This window comes from Pezoporus flaviventris, unplaced genomic scaffold (genome assembly GCF_033815535.1).
Source record: "Pezoporus flaviventris isolate CSIRO_AGI_PZ_B2104156 unplaced genomic scaffold, CSIRO_AGI_Pfla_v1 ptg000059l, whole genome shotgun sequence".
NCBI lineage: Eukaryota > Metazoa > Chordata > Aves > Psittaciformes > Psittacidae > Pezoporus > Pezoporus flaviventris.
Genome location: NW_026892607.1, coordinates 1,591,396 through 1,611,994, shown reverse-complemented (window position 1 = coordinate 1,611,994; position 20,599 = coordinate 1,591,396). Strand labels below are relative to the sequence as shown.

The window sequence follows — 20,599 nt, the reverse complement described above, 5'->3', positions numbered from 1 at the left end:
AAGACATCTGCGAGCCCTGTCCTGCCGCCGGGCGCTGCATGGGGTGGCCTCTCTGCAGGAGGCACTTTGCAGCGGGGATGGATGAGACACAAGAGCAAGGAAAAGCAGGGAGCAGCCCCCTGCCCGGCACTTGGCCCTGGCAGAGCTGCCTGCCATGGCCAGGCTGCTTTTATAGCCTAAAATCCCCTCCCCAACGTCGTCTCCTCCCCTCGTGCCCAACACTTCAAAAGAAAACAGCACACACGTTTCGGCTCTTTCTAGATCTGTGTTTAAAAAAAGCCCAGGCCTCACGCGAGGGTCATGGGAAAATCTTGCTTAAATAGGATTTCATTGCAGGGTGGAAGATTTGTGTCATCCCAGCCCAGGAGCTCCAGGGGAATGGAAAGGCCACGGGGACAGCAGTGATGGTCCCACTGCTCCCACCGATCCCACCCAGAGTGGGATGCGGAGCCTCACCTGCATCATCACCTTCACCCACAGGCAGGCAATGAGAGGCAGAGATCTCACTGAGCAGATGCCTGAGGGCTTCAGGAGAGCTCCAGGGCAAAGCTGCCTCTGTCAGAGAGGGCAAACATCAGGGGCTCCTCCAACAGCATGAGGCTTCAGGTGGGGTGGCTCGGTGGGGATAAAAGCCATCCAGGGATGTGCTGAGGTTTCACCTATGCATCCCTAACAAAGCTGCCCTGCCATGGGGCCACTCTCCAAACAAAACATAGGAATAGTGACACTTCAGCAATTAACATTTGCCTGGGCTGCACTAATTCATCAAATGGGGGTTGTGGAGTGACAGCTTTCCTGCCCTCCTGCTGAGCCACCCATGGCAGACTGCAGCTTCCTGCAGAATTCCCCAAAATTGATGCTAAAATTCAGCTTTTTTTTTTTTCCCTTTTTTAACCTTTAAAAATACACATCTGGCTTTATTTTTCTTTAAATATATAGTCTATAAAATAAGGCAACTTGAGGAGACAAAACGAGCATCCCCATTGCTTAGGTACTGCAGTCCTGCCACCAAGGAGGGTCACAGTACTTCCAGTCGAGACAAGCCGTCCCATCCAGCCACCAAGCTCCTGCACGTGAGAGAAGAGGAGCAACATGCTCATCAGAAGATGCTGTCAATGGTGGGAAATGCCTGGGCACAGCTCTCAGCAGCCCCAGCACGTGTCCTGAGGAAGGGAAGGCTCTCATCCCTCTGGGGTTTGTGGCAAAGGAGCTGCTCCTGCCAGGAATGCTGCAGCAGGAACCACGTGGGGAACACCCCATCTCCAGGGGAATTCAGGGACAAAGGCAGCACAGAAGATGGAATGACCTGATTTCTCCCCAAAACTGAAGCACACATTGAAACAGATCTTTGGGAGAAACTCTTATGACTGTATCTTGTCGTAGTCAAAGCTATAAACAAAGGTAAGCACAAAGGAGTGCAACGCATCCCCAGCACAGATCCTGCTCGGTGTCACAGCACTGCATGAAAACTGGACTGTACAGCAGCCTTTTCTGACAGGAATTGCCTCTCCCTCTATGGAAGAAACACAAGTGTGTGTTTTACCTCCAAAGTCTTCCCTCTTTTATGTGTATTAACGCTGGAAATGTGATCTTCACATTCCAAGCTTTGTAGTGTACACATTTTCCATGTTGCTCTCCAGTTCCCACTGGGCTGAGCCGTGCTTTGTAGAGCTTTCTTTTTCTAAGAAATAAAGTTAATAGAAAATAATTTATAGGAAAAAAAAACCACAAACAACAAACAACTAGAGAGTAACCTACAGCAAACGGCACTGTGGAGCAACAGGGTGGCACACTGTAGGCTCAAACAGCAACCGGGGTTTGTACGGGGTGGCAGGGACGTCATGGCAAGCTGTGTAAACCTGGTATGGCCATGACCTGATCTCTGCGTGCACTTGGACCATAGACAAGAACACTTTGTAGCCTCCAATAGGAATAAACCCACCTTATTCCAGCAGACTTGACCTTATAAACAAAGACCTTTCCCCCCTGATACTGGCTCTAACCATGTACCCACCGATGACACCCAGTACACCCGGGGAAGGGACACAAGATACCAGTCACCTAATCTGAGCACAGCCCCAGCACCGCACAGAGAAACTGAATCCATGATGGAATCAACTCTTGGTCCTTGGACAAGCTGTTTAGTTCTCCTCATCCGAGAGGACGGGGGGGATCTTGCTGGAAAGCAGGGTGTACACGTACGGCCAGATCTTGTTGGTCTCTGTGCCCGAGAAGGAGTGAAGGATGCCCCTGCTCCTGGAAGAGAGATGGGGGGGAGAAGTGACCACCAACCCTTCCTGAGGTCAGGTTGGCCATTGGCAGGGGACAGCCCAGCCAGGCTGGAAGCTCACCAATGGCTTTTTGGGTGAGAGGACGGGGATGAAGGGGATGAGCAATGGTGTTCACTGGTAGGAGCCCAGCTGCACTCACACATGGATGAGCCAAACCCAGATAACCACGAATAACCACATTACCCAGGACACAGCTCACCCTCGCCCCCCTAAAGACCACTCTATAAAGTGCTTTACGAATGTAAATCAGCAGGATTTATTCATGTGCTTAAGCAAGTAGGAAACTCATGGCCCCAGTTCTCCTCCCTCCCCTGCAAGGGCACCTTTGCCCCCTTCTGGACCACTTCTGGTTTCATAAATGCTCCTGGGTGCTCGCTCCCTTTCAGTAGTGGATTGCCACCAACAGCATCCATCTATTCCCAACTCAGTCCCAAACCACCAGCACTGCAGAACGGACAAGCCCTGAAATGTGCCTGTGCTCACAGTAGACCCATCCAAGCCTCCTGCCAATCACCCTGTACTTTACCTAAACTGATTTCTTGCCCTGGATGATTTTTATAGGGTGAGTGGGCAGCACACACCACCCTGGACCTGCACAGCACAGAGCTGTTCTCTGCAGCATCTCCATCCCCACCTCAGTGATGGGTCTGCATGGGCAGGGCAGGGTGTGGGGCATCTCAGAGCTTGTGCCTGGTTTTACAGTCATGCTGTGGGTTATCCCACACGGTCCAACTCACTTGTACATCTCTATCACTGGCTTTGCAGCATCTTTGTATTTTCTGAGCCTGGCAGCAACGGCCTCGGGTCTGTCGTCCTCGCTCTGGACCAGCGGCTCACCCGTCAGGTCATCAACACCCTGCAGGAAGGCAAACATCATGGAGGGGATGCAGCCCCAGCCCCATCACTGCAGCTCCCTCCCATGCACCGCTGCCAAATGCCTTGTCCTGCTCCGCATCCATCGAGCATCTCCGGAAGAGATTCAGAGCAGCCCTGCGGAGAAGGACTTGGGGGTGTTGGTCAATGAGAAAATGAACATGAGCCGGCTTCAGTGTGTGCTCACAGGCCAGAAACCAAACATATCCTGGGCTGCATCCAAAGGAGCGTGACCAGCAGGTCGAAGGAGGTGATCCTGCCCCTCTGCTCTGCTCTTGTGAGACCTCACTTGGAGCATTGTGTGCAGTTCTGGTGTCCTCAACATAAAAAGGACATGGAACTGTTGGAACAAGTCCAGAGGAGGCCACGAGGATGCTCAGGGGCTGGAGCACCTCCTGTATGAAGACAGGCTGAGGAAGTTGGGGCTGTTCAGCCTGGAGAAGAGAAGCTGCCTGGAGACCTCAGAGCAGCTTCCAGTATCTGAAGGGGGGCTATAGGGATGCTGGGGAGGGACTCTTCATTAGGGACTGTAGTGACAGGACAAGGGGTAACGGGTTCAAACTGAAACAGGGGAAGTTTAGATTGGATCTAAGGAGGAAATTCTTTGCTGTGAGGGTGGTGAGGCACTGGAATGGGTTGCCCAGGGAGGTTGTGAATGCTCCATCCCTGGCAGTGTTCAAGGCCAGGTTGGACAGAGCCTTGGGTGACCTGGTTTAGTGTGAGGTGTCCCTGCCCATGGCAGGGGGGTTGGAACTGGATGATCTTAAGGTCCTTTCCAACCCTAACTATTCTATGATTCTACAGTTCTATAAATCCCATTTTGCTAATTAACATTTAGCATAACCCCTTCAGGCTGGCCCCGAGGGCCAAGCCCTCCACTGCTCAGCACTCACTCCCTGGGATTTCTTCCCCTATGCTTATTTCTGATCCCAGCTCGCACAGAAAAGGTTTCTCTCATCTTTTCCTCTGCGAGCTGCTCCCAGCCGGCACCACTGGGATGCTGCAGGCTCCTACCCGGACATGAGGGGGGTTGAAGTCCATGTTGTACACCCTCCCGCTGGCCGGGTGGACCCAGCGGGCGCTCAGGCGATCCTTCAGCGTCTCAAAGGGAATGTTCAAGCTGATGACCAGGTCCAGCTCACAGATCCTGTCCAGCGCCTCGGCTTGCCCCAGCGTGCGAGGGAAACCTGTGTAGACACAGCATCAGGAAGGGGTTGTCGTGAGAGGCAGGAAAGCAGCAGCGATGGAACCAAACCCGCCGCCCCGGAGCTGCAGAACCAGCGCAGCTCCTCGCTCTAGCACAAGCGGTGTGAGAGTCAGGCATCCACCATATGGCTGCAATAAAAAATAGCTCTTACAGCACTGACTCCCAAAATACATCACACAGGTCGCTGTGGGCTCATGTTTTCCTGCAAAGTCGTGTCTGATGCTGGGCTAGATCCCTGCAGAGGGGCTGGTGCTGGTGGAAGCATCTGTTCTTGCCATCAGACTGCAACAAGGGGTGGCTTCAAGCGGGTCCCCTCTTCAGTCTTCTCTGCTAATAACACCCTTTTTTTAAATGTTTTTAGTCTTTTTTACATCCATAAAACCCTCTGAGACCTCCCAGGGTCTTCCCAAGCAGGGTATTATTAGCCTAAAGCTTGTCAGGGGCTGACAAGAAACCTGGAGGGGGGCTTTGGACAAGGGCCTGTAGGGCCAGGCCAAGGGGAATGGCTTTAAGCTGCCTGAGGGGAGACTGAGATGAGCTCTTAGGCAGAAGCTCTTCCCTGGGAGGGTGCTGAGGCGCTGGCACAGGGTGCCCAGAGAAGCTGTGGCTGCCCCATCCCTGGCAGTGTTCAAGGCCAGGTTGGACACAGGGGCTTGGAGCAAGCTGCTCTAGTGGAAGGTGTCCCTGCCCGTGGCAGGGGTTGGAGCTGGAGGAGCTTTGAGGTCCCTTCAACACAAACCAGTCTGGGATTCTGGGATTATCTCCATATTCACTCACCGTTTCAAAGACATCAGCAGATTGGCAAGGGAAGGTTTCTACCCCTATAACAGCCATGGTTACACATCCCTACACATCCCACCTGCCTGTGCCCAGCACCTCAGCTCAGCACAACCCATCCTGCCCCATCCCCTAACCAGGCCCCAAAGCAGTTCCTAGAGCTGCCACCAGCCCTAGAGCTGCCACCACAGCTGCTGGGATGCAGCTTCACCACCGAGGGCTGCAGGAGCTCCTGGCAAACCCTTTGCTGCTCCTCTCACTGCTTCCCTTGCTGGTTTGCTCTCGGTGTCTTCTCCACCCGCACCTCAGGTGGCTTTCAGCCTCGGCATGAATATCTCCTCTGCGCACATATGGAGGTGATAAGAGGTTTTTCTTGGCTTGCCTCCAGCCCCACTCTGCTCCCTGGCTCCACTTTATGAAACACCCATCTCCCCTCCCAGCCTTTCCCTTTCCCGGACACGAGCCAAGGGCTCAGCTGGACACGCACGTGCTGCTGCTTAGGGCAGATGTCTCTGCCAACAGCTCAGCCCCCGCCTCTCCTTCCACGACCATCAAAGATCTCTTTCCTGGTACTGCCAAGCCACAGGCAGCAGAACAGAGTTTGAAAGGGAGCTGGGATTTTCCCACCAGGAATGCCGGCAGCTCACTCACCGTCCAGCAGCCAGTGCTGCTCTCGCCGCTTCTCCAGCTCCGTCATCATCATGCGTGTGATGACGTGGTCGGGCACCAGAAGGCCTCGCTCAAGGTACTGCTTTGCCAAGACACCAACTTCTGTTCAAGAGACGCAAAGGAAAAAGAGGGAGAAAAGGAAAAAAACATGACATTTCCACTTAAAAACCAGCGCTCCCCCTCAAATTCTGCCTGTCCTCCCAAATTGCTCATCCAGGATGGTTTCGGCAGCATCCCTCTGCTCAGAGCTGCTGCTCCTGATAGCTGGAGGCCACGAGGTCCTGTTGGTGCTGAAATACCCGAGAGCAGGAGCACAGCAAGCAGCAGATGAGCTGTGGCAGCCCTGCCGTCAACAGCACCGTCCCTGCCAGGCCCGTGCACGCACAATGTGCCATGCAAAGAGCTCCTTTGGTTTTGGAAACAGCACCCGTCTGGCCACAGGTGACACTGGCATGAATATTAAATGTCCCAAAGGCACTGAACCAGCTGCAAGGAATGTGCCAACTCCACATACCTCCGACGGCGGCATGGTCACCCCATCCCATACCACAGACCTGGTTAACGTACAAACATGGAATCCCAGCCTGGTTCGGGTTGGAAGGGACTTTAAAGCTCCTCCACCTCCAACCCCTGCCATGGGCAGGGACCCCTTCCACTAGAGCAGCTTGCTCCAAGCCCCTGTGTCCAACCTGGCCTTGAACACTGCCAGGGATGGGGCAGCCACAGCTTCTCTGGGCACCCTGTGCCAGGGCCTCAGCACCCTCACAGGGAAGAGCTTCTGCCTAAGAGCTCATCTCAGTCTCCCCTCTGGCAGCTTAAAGCCATTCCCCTTGGCCTGGCCCTGAAGGCCCTTGTCCAAAGCCCCCCTCCAGGTTTCTTGTCGGCCCCTTTAAGTACTGGAAGACAGCTCCCCATCCGAAGGGCTTTAAGACTTCAAAGACTCAACTTATTATACAGTCAGATAAGAAAATTATTCCCAAGATCAAATCCTTGAGAACCTCATTGTGGTGCAACTGCAATGCAAATATCCCTTACCAGGCTCCTGCTGGCTCTCCCCCACGTCACTCAGCTGGAGCCAGCAGTGCTGAGGAGAAGCCCACAGTGGTTTCTGCGCAGGTTACACCATGTCTGGATCCACCTTCACATCCACCTGGCATCACCCAGGATGTAATAAGGGTTTATTCTGCTTATATTTTTTATTGCAGCTGGGGTAGAGCAAATGTTACTCCAAGGAGAGATGCAATAAATCCAATTGCTTCTTACTTACGGGTTGCCTGGGATTCTCTTTTAGCCACCCAGGGGCACAAAGAAACTGATTGCAAATAGTCTCTACCACCATGTGTGACCTGCCCTGATCCTGCCACAAGAAGAGGTCCAGCCTCTCCCCTCTTGGACCAGGACCCTATGGACACCTCTGCTCTCTTCCCGCAGCAGCTGAAATAGGGTTTGTCACCAGAAATTAACAATTCTGCCTTGGGTTTGGGGAGGTTTTTGCTGAGGACAGCACATTTTTGCCTCTCAGAGTAGAGGAACTCTCTTACAAAAGCCATGGGAGCCTGCATTTGGAGGCAGGCTCTGGCTTTCCAAACCGCAGCGAGCTGTCAAAGCAAAAGGCAGGTACACCTGCACTCCTGAGCTGCAGGAAGGGGGGTCTGCACAGCACACAGCTCCTGGAGAGGGCTCATCCGATCTAACGGGGAACCTGGCGCAGCCTGCACGGATCCCCTGGGAGCAGGCGGCTGGGATGTGCACAGGAAACCTTCTCGGGCTCCAAACCCGATGGGCAGAGGCCGCGTGGCAGGGATGCTTCCTGCCTGGAGCACAACCTGTGTCCAACACGGACTGGCAGCAGGCACTGACTCATGGGCCTGCAGGGCTGAGTCACGGCAGGGATGGGGACCACTCTGCTCCATAAAGGCACTTCAGTTCCCTGCTTGGAGCCACAGTGGCTGCCAGGCACCGGGAGCAGAAAATACCTTTTCCCAATGACATGTGCTTTTGTCTCTGTCGCCAGGGCTGCTGGCAGCCATCCTGCCTGGAAAAGCAAAGGACTCGGGGATGGAAAGAATACATGATGCCTTATGCAACCGGCACAGGGACCCGCCAGGGCACAAATATTGTCACATCTGCCTGCAGATTTTAATATTCATTCACATGGTCTGCACATTGCCACAGGCCTGCAGGGCAGAGCTGATCCCAGAGCACAGCCCGGGAGCCATGGAGCTGCAGAAGGTCCCGAGGAGCGCTGGCCATCCCAGGGAATCGCTAGTGGAGCTGGGCTTGGTGCTGCAAACCGACTTGTGAAGTGTGGAAATGCAGCTCTGCATCACAGAGGCTGCACGTTTCCCACGGCCCTGATACGGGTGGACGGCTCTCCACTGCTCCACAACAGATGGACGATTCCTGCTGCCAGGAATTCTGCTCCTTTGTGCGCCCCGTGCTCGCTGGGTCGACACAACAGCATGGGGATGCGCACTGGGACAGAGGGGCATGCACCAGCATGGGGGAAAGCACAACCACGCACTAGCACAGGGTGCTGACTGCTTCCACACAGGTCATGGAGGCTCTCCCTGCTCCAAAACACGTGTGGCAGCACTATCTCTTCTCTCACAGAGGGAATGGGCATGTATCTTGCATTAAGGACCTGAGAGGTGCCTGATACCCAGCTCCCAACACCCAGGATGTGCTGGAGAACATCATCCCTGCAGCACAGCCCTGCTCCCACAGGGTTCCTCAAGGCACCTTTATCTTCATCAGAGGCTGTAAGGCCAGGCCAAGGGGAATGGCTTTAAGCTGCCAGAGGGGAGACTGAGATGAGCTCTTAGGCAGAAGCTCTTCCCTGTGAGGGTGCTGAGGCGCTGGCACAGGGTGCCCAGAGAAGCTGTGGCTGCCCCATCCCTGGCAGTGTTCAAGGCCAGGTTGGACACAGGGGCTTGGAGCAAGCTGCTCTAGTGGAAGGGGTCCCTGCCCATGGAAGCGGATGAGCTTTAAGGTCCCTTCCAACCCAAATCCATCTGCGATTCCATGATCTCCAGTTTTACATTTGTTATCCCCTTTCCAGCCACACCAGCCTCAGAGCCCAACCTGCTCCATGCAAGCCCCCCTGGTGCAGCACTCCCACAAAGGGGAGCAGCACTTGGGCAGCCCTTCCGGACCCTGGTTCCCCTGTGTGAGGAGCTGGGGCTCACCCCTGTTGCACTGCACAGCACCAAGGCAAGCAATCCCCAATGCTTCAGCTGGGTGCAGAGAGGGGCTGCATGCATTGCTCTGCAGTTACCCCAGGTAGCAGGGGGCTCCTTAGATGCTGCTCATGCTGCCTAACCTGGGCTGGCACTGGGTGCTCCCAGGAGTGCTGAGCTCAGTTTTGACTCACGGGCTTAATCCCATTAATCTAATGACCATGGGTTTAATCTGCCCTTTAATGCATGGGATGTCAAGCTGTCTGCGGCTCCTTTCCCCGTGAGACCCTGATCTGCAACCATCCCTTCTTATAAAAGCAACAGCCCCAAGAGACATCTCCAGCCCCCGAGGCCATGAGCAGCAAAACAGCCACCAAGGACCGGGCTGGAGGAGAGGCTGTTCCCAAACAGGATGCTTGGCAGCCTCCAGCCCTTGTGTGATAGATAACCCCAGATATTCTGCCCCATGGCACAACCTTCAACGTGATTTTGTTTTTATTTAGGCTGCAGCACACAATCTGGAGCTAATGGAGAGGAGAAACCCTGGATGGTTAATAGGGGACTGGCCACAGCTGCTTGTGAACCAGCACAGTTAAGCTGCAACAGCTCCAAACATTACCCCAGTTTTGGGACCCCAGGACCTTGCTCCCAGTGTGGATGCTCCATCCAGGACCCTCACTCCCATCCCATCCCCACCAGCAGGATGTGAATTTGGAGAGCTGGAGCCCGATATGGCCCCAAATTCAGGCCATGACCTGTTCATTTGATGGACAGTGGAGTCTGTCTGTGGGGTGGCTGCTCCTGGACGTAAAGATGAAGCACGGACCCTATGGAAAACCAGAGGGCTGGCTGCACCTCCTGGGCCCAGCTCCAACCAGCAGCAAAGCCCATCAGCCATGGAAAAGGTGGGGAGAAGGTCCATGGGGCTCAGTCACGCACAGCCCACATCCCCTCCAACCTTTCTTCTGTGCTTCCTTTGGTTGATGCTAACAAACAAAACCCATCACGAGGAGGGGACAGGAGCCACTTTTGCCTCCAGTGAAGCACATTAAAGGGAGCGCTGGGACAGACACAAGTCTCACATGTCCCCGGCGGGATGCTGACCCTCAGCCAAAGCCACTTGGAAAAGAAATTAAGTTGTATTGCAAATTAACTGCCGAGTCCTGATAAGACCCCGAGATGCTGCCAACACCAGAGCAACCCCCGGGTGCTGGGGCAAGTAGTGGCAAGGAAATCACTCACCACCCTCCAGCACCCCTGCTTAGCACCAAAATCAGTTTCTAAGCCTTCCAAGACCTTTAAAAAGGCCCTTTTCTCCAGCAGAATGGCCACTCGCTAAGCGAGACACTATTAACAGACAAATGTGCAATAGCCGATGCACTCATAGGGTTGCTGTAGCAAAGCTTCAAGCCCTTCAGCATGCATTCAGATGCTTCACCCGGCTGTAGAGTGAAGTCCTGGATCCCCAGGACTGCTGACACCCAAGCCTGAACCCCACAACCACAGCTTCTTTATGTCTTGCAATGGCAAGTGGGAAAATCCCCCGTGCACCGAGGTCTCCCCGCCATCCTCAGGCCAAGATGACTCTAAAATCACTGGACAGATGCATTCCTTTAGGGCGATAACTCTGAGACGATCCCGTTTGGATCAAAGGCCCCCAGCCCCCCTCAAATGCAAATCCAGTGGCGCAGATGGTAAAACTCAAGAGCAGAGACTACTTGCATCTAGCTTCCCCTGGAGCTGGCGCACGGCAGCACAGTCGTGTTGCAGCTTGTCCAAAGCAAATAGCAGAAAATAAATAGCAAATAGCTGCAGCTTACTGAGAGCTGTAACTGGAGGCTGAGTCAAAGGTGGGATGAGAGCGTCATGCCAGCTGCACCAAAAACCAGGGCTGACTGAGTTCTGAGCAATTTTACCAGCATTTCTCAGCATTGCTGCCTTTGGGAAACCGGAGTTACAGAATGCACTGTGGGGAACACTTCTCACAGCCCCCTTTTTCCTTCCCCAGTGTCCCCAGAGGAGCTCTACAGCACGAGTATGAACTGAAATATAGGACTGAGGGAATACGCTCATTTAGGGCTTGACTGCGTGAGTTCCCAGGTGGACACAGAGTCGCCCTGCACTGCCCTGCCCTGCTCGCTTTTCACGCGGGTGTTTTGTCCGGCAGCCAAAGCAACCATGGGGATTTTCCTAAATTTGAGCCTCCCTCCAAAGGAAATAATATTGTCCCGTTTATTTGTAAAAGGAAATCTGGGTATTTGTAAAGGAGTGACCGGCGCAGGGCTGTGTGAAACGCCCTTGCTGGAGCACAGAGCTCTCCAAAACTTTACCCCTCCTCTGTTCTCTGCTTTGTTTTGTGCTGCTGCTGTTTCACCGTTCCTCTGCCCGGTGAGTCAGCCTCCCCCCTGGGTCAGTCTTTCACACGTTGGCAGAGGAGAGGAGGAACAGTTGGAATAAGAAACATGCTGGGATTGCCTAATGGATGCTGCAGAGGAACGGGAGCACAAGGTGGGGTGCAGCACGCCCACTCCTGAGCATCGCCGGGACTGGGGAGCATCTCGCAGCACTGCCCGGGGCACGAACACAGCAGAGACCATCTGTTCTCCCCAGGGCTTTGGACCTAGAAGGGAGCTTCCTAAGGAGCAGAGACAGGCACGAGCACAGCAGAACGCCCGCCGGGCTTGCCACAGGGGCTGGTTTAACCCAGCGCATCACAGCACCCTGTGACCCACCGTAATTTTCCCCGTGGGATCTCCCCCGTGCATGAATGCACGTTCCCAACCCATCCCTTCCAGCGTGGTTGCACAGGCATCACCACCCTTTCAGCCATCTGCTCTCCGACGCTCTGCAGTTTATACCCCATTCCCGTACACGGGGCAAGATGAAGTTATTAATAACACATAACCCGTGTCCCCCGCTGCCACCGTGAACCATCGGGGCCCGAGCAGACGGGTTATTCCCACCGGCTTCCCCGGAGCCGTACCCGCTCGGCACGGGAACGAAACTATTACACACCGTCGGCTTACCCCAGCACCAGAGCCCACTTTTACCGGGCGGTCCGGGAGCTCTGCTGGAGGGAGAAGGCAACGAATGAGCTGTGCCAACCCCACGGAGAGAAAACAACCCGGGGTGTACCCGGACGGGGGGGGGCTCCCATCACCATCTCCATCATCACCATCACCATCCCCATCCCCATCGCCGCCCCGGTCCCCTCCGTTGCACCCCTCGTTGTCCCGCCGCCCCCGGCGGGGCACCCCGCGGGCACTCACCCCCGCCGCCGTCGAGGCTCTCCCTCAGGAACTGCCCGCTGGAGAGATGCTGCAGCCCGAAGCTGCGGGCGATCCTCTCGCACACCGTCCCCTTCCCCGAACCGGGGGGTCCCAGCACCACCGCCCGCAGCAACTTGGAGGCCATGGCCGGCTGCCGGAGCCCGGCCCGGGGCTCCGCGGGGCAGGACCGCACGCCAGCCCCGCCGAGCCTTGCCGCTCCCCCCGCATCCAGCCGCCGCCGCCGCGGCCCGTACACATCAGCAGGGCGGGGGGGAGCCCCCGCGGCCAGCACTGCCCGCCCCCCCCCATCCGCCCGCCCCCTCGGGCCGCGGCACCCTGGGACTTGTAGTCCCGGAGCCCCACGGGGGCCCCCCAACAGCACGGATCCGCCGCCGGGAGGGGACGGCTGCGGAGGGCTCCGGGACCAAGGGACCCCGTGCGCGTCCTGCAACCGGGCAGAGCATCAACAGGCGCTGCAGGGCCTGACCCGCACGGAGCCAGGGTGGCCTTGCAGGGGCTTAAAAGCCCCGTGCGGCTACGGGTTAGAAACGCACGGGCTGCAAACGGCCACGTTCGAACGTGCAAGGCTTGCAAACGCGCATCCCATCACGTCGAAGCGGTCGCTCTGCTCCGAGGCGGTGACAACGGTGGCGGTGGGGATAGTGTCGCTCATTGCATTGACCCTGCTGATGCATGCGTGTGTGTGTGTATATGTGTGATGCCCGCACCGGACCGCCATGGAAAGGACCCCATTCCCAACATAGGGATAACGGGACACGGACAAAACGCTCGCGGCTGCCCCCGCCCCGGAAGCGGCCGTCACATGGCGGCGCTGCCATAAACACACCAAGATGGCGGCCCTCACGCCGTCAGCCCGTGCTGCGTCATGTCGCCCCCCGGGCTCGGCCTTCAGGTGGGTCCTTTATGGCCGGTACCGGAGGAAAGGGGGGGGGGGGAGGTACGTGAGGGGGGGGGGGGAGCGGGCGGCAGCCCGCTCCCCCCCCCCCCTCACGTACCCCCCCCCCCCCGCCCCGTCGGTCTGGCGCCGCCACTTGACAGGCCCCGAGTAGGCCTCTGGGTGCGTTCCAACGCTCCGGACGGACGGAGACAGACGGGTGAGGTGCGGGGTCGGTGTCTCGTTGAGGTTGGCTTGAGGGCGGTGAGGGGTGGCCGGGCCCTTTGGGGTTGCGGAAGCGCTGTCGGTAGGGAGGGAAGTTGTTATGGGGCTGGGGGGGGGGGGGGGGCTTTCTCCCACAGCCGCTCTCCTCGTTCCATCGTAACTGGCTGCTTGTTTCCTCTTCAGGCTTTATTTCTGGGCCAAGCGCCGTGATGAAGGTGGAAATCAGGTTTGCTCCCTTTCATACCTCATCCCCCCCCCTTGTAGTTGAGACCCCGGGGAGTAGCGAGCGTGCGGGTTGTGGCCCGGGCACGGCGGTGGGATGCTAAAGGAATTCCGGTGCACATAAGTTAACAAAACCCATCCCCAAATAAGCAGAGTCGCTAGCTCCTTTCAGGAGCAGAAACTGGCAGCAAACACGGGAAACTCGAGGGGTTTTCTTAAAAGTATATGGCAATATGCGATGCTTTTGCAGTCGCAAGGGGAAAAAGACTGTGTTAGGCTCCAAAACTAATGCAGGTTTTGCTTATAAGGGGGTTTCCTCAGGGGATAATGGTGACTCTCCTTAGGGTTTTTGTATCAGGTCTGGGTAGCTTTAGTCTGACCAAAAATCAACAGGTGAGTGTGAGATGCAAGGAAACGAACTGCGTGTGCATTGGAGTAAGAGCTAGATCCTCTAGAGAAAATGGCATCAGCCTTTAGAATATGTAACTCCAACCTTTGTGCCAGGGGGTGTCGGGCAGGAGCTGCTCACCTTTGTGGTCTCATAACCTCTGCCTTTAAAGAGCATTATGGTAACTCCTGAGAGCATGGAATAAAACATTGAAAGAGCAGTCAAGGCATACTGGAGCTATAAAATGACACCTCTCATCACTTCAGCCTGTGAAACACAGGATTCTCAATGCCATTCTATGGAAGTCGATAGAATTTTTCTCTTGGAGTAGTAGTGGTGTTGGAAGAACACCTCAGGGCGAGAGCAAATGGTTCATTACTTACACAGCTTCCTTTTCAGAAGTCACCGATGTACATACAGAGTCTATTAACGTGGTTTACCAAGCTTTTCTGTTGTCTGTTTTGCTCTCGCGGCCACAGGCTCTAATGCTCAATCTACAAATGGTGGTAAATCCGTGAGTTTGAGGCGATGTGTTTAAGTCCTCCGTGCCGTACGTCAGGATTGCGTAATCTGTTGGCTGTCCCCTTTTTATGTAATGTATGTTTGGAGTTGGGTTTAAAACACACAAATGTTTTTTTTTCCCACTGCGTGCTTCTCTCAGATAGTTCGTGTTTGTCTCTCCGTTGCCCTCTGGAGTTAAAACCCTGCAAGACACCGGTTTGATAGCTGGAGCCCGCTGGCTGGTGCGTATTTCTCTCTTAACAACAGTCTCTGCCACACCTCAGGACGTGTTCTTCTCCAGGTGAGTTGTGTGGAGTGTTAGGCTGCTGCTGGAGTTTCTGCTTCCTCCTGGTGTGGAGGTGAGAGCACCCTGGACCAGTGAATTCCATCAACATCCAAAATGAACTTCTGAAAAACTTAATAATACATTAACTTCTTCTGTAACACATTAACTTCTATTGTGTAAAACTGTTGGTTTTGAAACTCATTTCAGAACTTGAGCTGTTTGATTCTCTTAACCAAAGTGTGTGTGTGTGTGTGTAGAAATATTTCCATGATCTTTTTCGGCAGTGCCTGTTTTTAGGGAAGAAAAAGGGAAGGAGGTAAAAATATAGGTTGATGTAAGGTTGTAATATGATCAGTTTGTGGTGGAATTGTTTATTTCACAACCTTATATTTGTACCCTATAACCTAAAAATGCCACTGAGCCTTTAGGCCCCTCGTGTGCTTACTCCAGCTGCAGCCCCTGGTGAACACGGCTGGGTGCTGCTCCCCTCAGAGCCCTCGTGCTGGTGCTGTTAGTGATCCCCCTCCTCAGCTGTTGCAGGCAGTATAGCTCCATTAACTCATCTGGCTCTCTGCCATTGCACCCAGTGACTGGTTGGTGACATTCAATACTCAAGCAGCATAAACCAAATGCTGCTGTCTTAACTCCAGTGGATTTAAGGGGGAAGAGAGGAGTCCCCATGTTCTCTGTGGTGATACCTGTAGAGCAGTTAGTTACCCTATTTCCATTAAATCCAGCGTTGGTGGATGTAGCCAGCAGAAGCTACTACTTAAAACCACTTTGAGCTGCATTGCAGAAGCCACTGCAGTGATTAAGATAACAAATTAGCCAGATAATTAATGCTGGACTGAAACCCCTGATGCAAAGCCACTTCTGTTAAATGCTCTTGAGCTTTTCACCTGGCAGATGGACACTGGCTGGGGTGATGCTGTGTTTCTGAGACGTGTGAAGGATGAGGAGGTGGAGGATGTGCCTGCTGGGCTCGGCAGTGTTGTGGAGGGGCCGCAATGACTGACAGGCTGCCCTGGCTCAGTTATCACAGTGCTGATGCTGTCTCTTGTAAAGGTACAGTACTGTGATAACTGAAGGATGGCAGCCATCTGAGCTTCTCGGAGCCCCATGGATGCACGTACGGCGCAGCAGCGTCCTCCTGAAGCAGAGTGTGCTCATTTTAAATGTACCCCTTTGCATAAAAGTAAAAGGTTAATGTTGTCTTTGAATAAAATATTGGACTTCATTGAGAGTTTGCCTGGTAACTGACTGCTTTGCCTTGGAAGAAGCCTTCCAAAAGTGGTGTGCTTTGGAGATCTTCAAAAATGGTTCAGAAAGCAGGGCCCTGTGCAGCACAGTGGAGTATTGAAGAGCGGAGGGGTGGGTCAGTGGGTGAATCTTGGTACCAGAGCAAATGGAAACAACTGTAGCAGTACAGAAAATAAAGCCTTTTTAAGATAATCTTTAATGCATCTTGTTAAAAATACCATGAGCTTGGCTAGCTTGTTTCCTAACCCGTTTTCATGTGTCTCAATACATGGCAATCCCAAGCACAGCTACAGGCTGGGTGGAGGGTGGATGGAGCTGCCCTGAGGAGAAGGGCTTGGGTGTGTTGGTCAACGAGAAGCTCCCCATGAGCCAGCTTCAGTGTATGCTTGAGCCCAGAGCTGCCCCATGTGCTGGGCTGCACCCCCAGAGCGTGAGCAGCAGCTCAGGGAGGGGATCCTACCCCTCTGCTTGTGCTCTAGGGAGACCTTAGAGCAGCCTCAGTGCCTAAAGGGGCCCCAGGAAACCTGGAGAGGGGCTTTGGACAAGGGCCTGTAGGGACAGGCCAAGGGGAATGGCTTTAACCTGCCAGAGGGGAGACTGAGATGAGCTCTTAGGCAGAAGCTCTTCCCTGTGAGGGTGCTGAGGCGCTGGCACAGGGTGCCCAGAGAAGCTGTGGCTGCCCCATCCCTGTCAGTGTTCAAGGCCAGGTTGGACACAGGGGCTTGGAGCAAGCTGCTCTAGTGGAAGGGGTCCCTGCCCGTGGCAGGGGTTGGAGCTGGAGGAGCTTTAAGGTCCCTTCCAACACAAACCATTTTTAAGAATTTCTATGAAATAGGTGGTCGGGAACGGGCTATTTCAGCCTGGTGAGGATGGTGCAGCGGGAGATAGCAACGCATCTGGTACTGTCCCTTGCAGGGTTTGCTTGGGCTTCTCTGCCCCAGTGAGGGACAGACTGCAGCCTTCCTGGGTCATTTCCGTAACGATGTTATTTAAACGTCCAGAAAAGACGAGGTTTCTCGGGGGACTTGCTCTTGGTCGAGGCTGGTCTTATTTTTGTGCCATCTGAATTAAATGATGTGGGAGTGGGGGCCGGGCTGCAGTGCTGGAGCTTGACAGCAGAGGGGCCCAGCGGGCCAGATTGTGTTGGGGAGTGTGAAATCCGAGGGGTTTTGTGTAAAATAAGCAGACTTGTTACTGCAGTGCCTGTTCCCCAGATCCCCCTCATCCCAGGAAGCGGATGGCCCTCAGGCTGCCGACGCTGATGCAGCGGCCTCCAAAGGTCCCAATTAATTCTTGGTACCAACATTAAGTGTGGTCATTGACCTGGTGGTGTTTAGGAATACTCTTCCTTCTGGAGTCGATGATTCGTGGCTGTCCAGGGCTTTGCCCTGTGCTTCCCTGCGCAGCCCTGGCTGCTCTGGGGAGAGAATGGGGATTAGCTCAATCAGTGCTCTGCTCCAGCATGGCAATTAGATGGGTTATGTTATTCCTCTGATCTTTACTGGAAGGGATCTGCCAGACAGTGCTGTTGGCGATGTCTGAGGGCCCAGACGGGGTCAGTGCTGTGCAGCTCTGATGGAACGTTTGCCAGAGTGCGCCATTTAACAGGGGAAATTGTTACTGCTGTTGTGATAGTGGCTTGAGCCTGCGTCTGGAGGGGAGGGTTCTGGTGCACTAGATACTGCACGTGATAGAAAAGACATCCTGCTACCAAGCGTTTAAGTTCTAGATGGATTAAAATCTGAGCAGAGTCAACCCTCAGCTTCTTCCCTGCCTCTTTCCAAAGCTAGCAGGGACTTCCCAGGGCAGGAGTATGCTCATCCCAAAAATGAGAGATGGCCATCTCCCATGGCTGCAGCCATTCCTCACTGTACAACAGCAGCTCCTCTTCCAGGTGCTGTGCTAGGCTCCTGTTTTGGTTATGGGATGAATGGGAGAGAAGAGGAGCTGTGGGATCTTGGGAGTGGGAGCATTTGTAAGCTTCCAGGCTGGCCAGGGCTCAATTTCATCTCTTTGTACCTATTTCTGCTGTTGTTTTAGGATCCAGCAGGTGCTCAGGAAACGTTCATCCCCTTTTCTGGGAGAAAGGCAGGCAGCAATGGAGTTTGGAGCTGGAAGTAACGTGGTGTTCAGCCATGTCCTCCCTCCTTCCCATAGGAAGTGAGGGCACTGCTCAGAGGCAGATAGGTTTGTTATGGACCAGGTCCTCACCTACCAAGCCTAGGGTCGGATTTGAGGGTTAATGATGAACCTGGCTGGCTGAGAGGGACGTGCAGCAGAGCTGCTCACTGTGTGCTGGAGCACACATTGGGTGCTGGTGAAAGAGCAAAGAGCCTGTTCAAATGACATGTGCCTCTGGCTTCAGGCTGTGCTTCTCATTTCCTGTTACAAGTACAGCTCCCAGCTCTGGCATGGGACAGGAACTGAAACACTGTCTGTGCCTGAAAACAACACCTCTCCAACAAGGTTTACTGGGAGCCTTGGTCTTCCTCTCAGGCTGAGCGGATGGAGAGTCCATCTCTTCTTCCTGTGGCTTCCTACTGATATGATAATGGGACAGACTTCTTATAAATACGGGTGGGTTTGCTATGTCTAAATATTGCTGCATGCAAGCAATGCAACTATCAAGTCTTTTTTGGCAGTGGAGCACTTCCTCCCACAAAGGATGTTAAAGCGGAGATGTAAACAACATGCACGCAGTGATACATCCCATCGCTGTCTGCTCAGAAGGAAGCTCTCTCTGAGGCCCGTCCGTTTTCTGATAAAGCTTTCTGTAATGGATGGGTTTGATCCCAAGACAAGGCAGCTCGCTCGTGACACGTCCCTGCTGTCATTCCAGATGGATTTGTTCTAACCCGGTGGTTCTCGGGCTGTTTCATCAGGAAAGTCCCTTTTCCCATCTGGAGGCTGTCTCCTTCCCACCCACGTTCTGCATGAGGAGTGCAGGAGCGCTGCTCCTGTGACATCTCCTTGGGGCTATAGATCTGCAGACAAGGGTGGCTGTTCTGTTCCTGGCTTTCATCCACAAATTCTCCTTTTAAGGGCCCCGAGCAAGCTGGCCAGCTGCTGTCAGGATAAAAGACTTCCATTGTGAGCCTGCACTCAGCCTTGACACCAGGTGAGGATGTTGCCTTTCCCCAGTGTTCTGGTTTTTAAAGGCTTTGACTTGTGTGACTGTTCAGCGTGAAGCATCCATACTAAAAAGCCTCAGTTTAGCAGCACTAAAATAGAAAGGATCCTTCCCAGCAGAGTTTCAAGCACACACGGGTGTTGTTTCAAAGTCCAGCGGTGCCCCATGGGAATCAGGCTGTTTTAATGACTGTTCATTCAGATCCTCTCTGGCTAGTGCAGAGCACTTGACCTTGAACTTAAACATCTTGCTTAAACATCTTTACAAATCAAGTAGCCCAACTGCAGTGTCTCAATATGTGCACATATTAGATGTACCAGAATGTAACTCAGTTTTGGGTCAGGTTAGGCAATTCCTGAATGTGCTGGTTTGGGCTGGGGTGGAGTTAGTTGTCTTCATAGTAGCTGATATGGGGCTGTATTTTGGATCTGTGGTGAAAACAGCATTACTGATGGAGAGATGTTTTCATTATTGCTGAGCAGTGCTTACACTGAGTCGAGACATGGAGTCTGCTCCCCACACCGCCCACCAGCGAGTAGGCTGGGGCTACGCGAGGAGTGGGGAGGGCACACAGCCAGACAGCTAATCCCAGTTGACCCAAGGGATATTCCAGACCACAGGACACCCTGCTCAGCATATAAAACTGGGTAAAGAAGGAGAAAGGCATTTGTGCTCTCAAGTCACCATGACTTGTGAAGGAGATCTGCTTTCCTGATGGCTGAACAGCAATCTGTCAATGGGAAGTGGTGAATGAATTCCTTGTGCACAGCTTTTGCTTTTCCTGCTCTAGTGGAAGGTGTCCCTGCCCATGGCAGGGGGATTGGAACTGGATGAGCTTTAAGGTCCCTTCCAACCCAAACCATTCTATGGTTCTATGATTATCTCAACCCATGAGATTTCTCACTTTTACCCTTCCGATTCACTTCCCCATCCCACCAGCGGAGACAGTGAGCAGCTGTGTGGTGCTCAGTTGCTGGCTGGGGTTAAACCACAGCCCTGAAGATGACCCCGGAGATGCTGGACAAAGCAGAATGGACAAAAACAAGTTGAAGACTTTGGTGCAGCCTGTGTGATCAGAAATGCCACCAGCTCAGCCATGCAACATCATTTACCATCAGATGTGGAGGTATTTTCTTGGCATGCCAGCTCCAAACACTGCTGTTAGAGCACCCTGCCTGCAAAATATCATGAGCTTCACAAGAATTCATTCATTACAAATATGCTCAGCTCAGCTGTGGTATTAGCTTCACTGTCTCAGAGTCAGGTGAGATCAGTGTGTGATTATGTTCTCACTCCTTTTTCCGGGCGAGGGGTCCTTTCCCACTCAGTGCAAATGCTGTGGAGGAGCAGTAATGGCCTTTACACGTGCCTGTTACCGTGAAAAGCAGTCTGCAGAAGTACTGTGTGATCAGGGGATGACACCACCA

At 53.9% G+C, this 20,599-nt stretch overlaps 1 protein-coding gene across 3 annotated transcripts; it reads right to left on the bottom strand.

Annotated features, from left to right (window-relative positions):
• Positions 1–887: 887 nt before the first annotated feature.
• On the bottom strand, positions 888–12,476 carry AK4 (adenylate kinase 4). Of its 3 annotated transcripts, none has more exons than XM_061469678.1 (5): positions 12,266–12,476; positions 5,800–5,919; positions 4,179–4,351; positions 3,029–3,147; positions 888–2,256 (listed from the first exon to the last, which is right to left on the bottom strand). In XM_061469678.1, exons 1-5 carry the CDS (start codon positions 12,408–12,410, stop codon positions 2,142–2,144), a joined length of 672 nt encoding a protein of 223 aa, XP_061325662.1. In that variant the 5' UTR covers positions 12,411–12,476; the 3' UTR covers positions 888–2,141. The 3 variants fall into 3 exon arrangements, 2 of the variants coding, with proteins under 2 accessions (XP_061325662.1, XP_061325663.1); XM_061469679.1 differs by having other exon boundaries at positions 5,800–5,916; XR_009746272.1 differs by having other exon boundaries at positions 2,147–2,256; positions 2,926–3,147.
• Between the last annotated feature and the right edge of the window lie 8,123 nt (positions 12,477–20,599).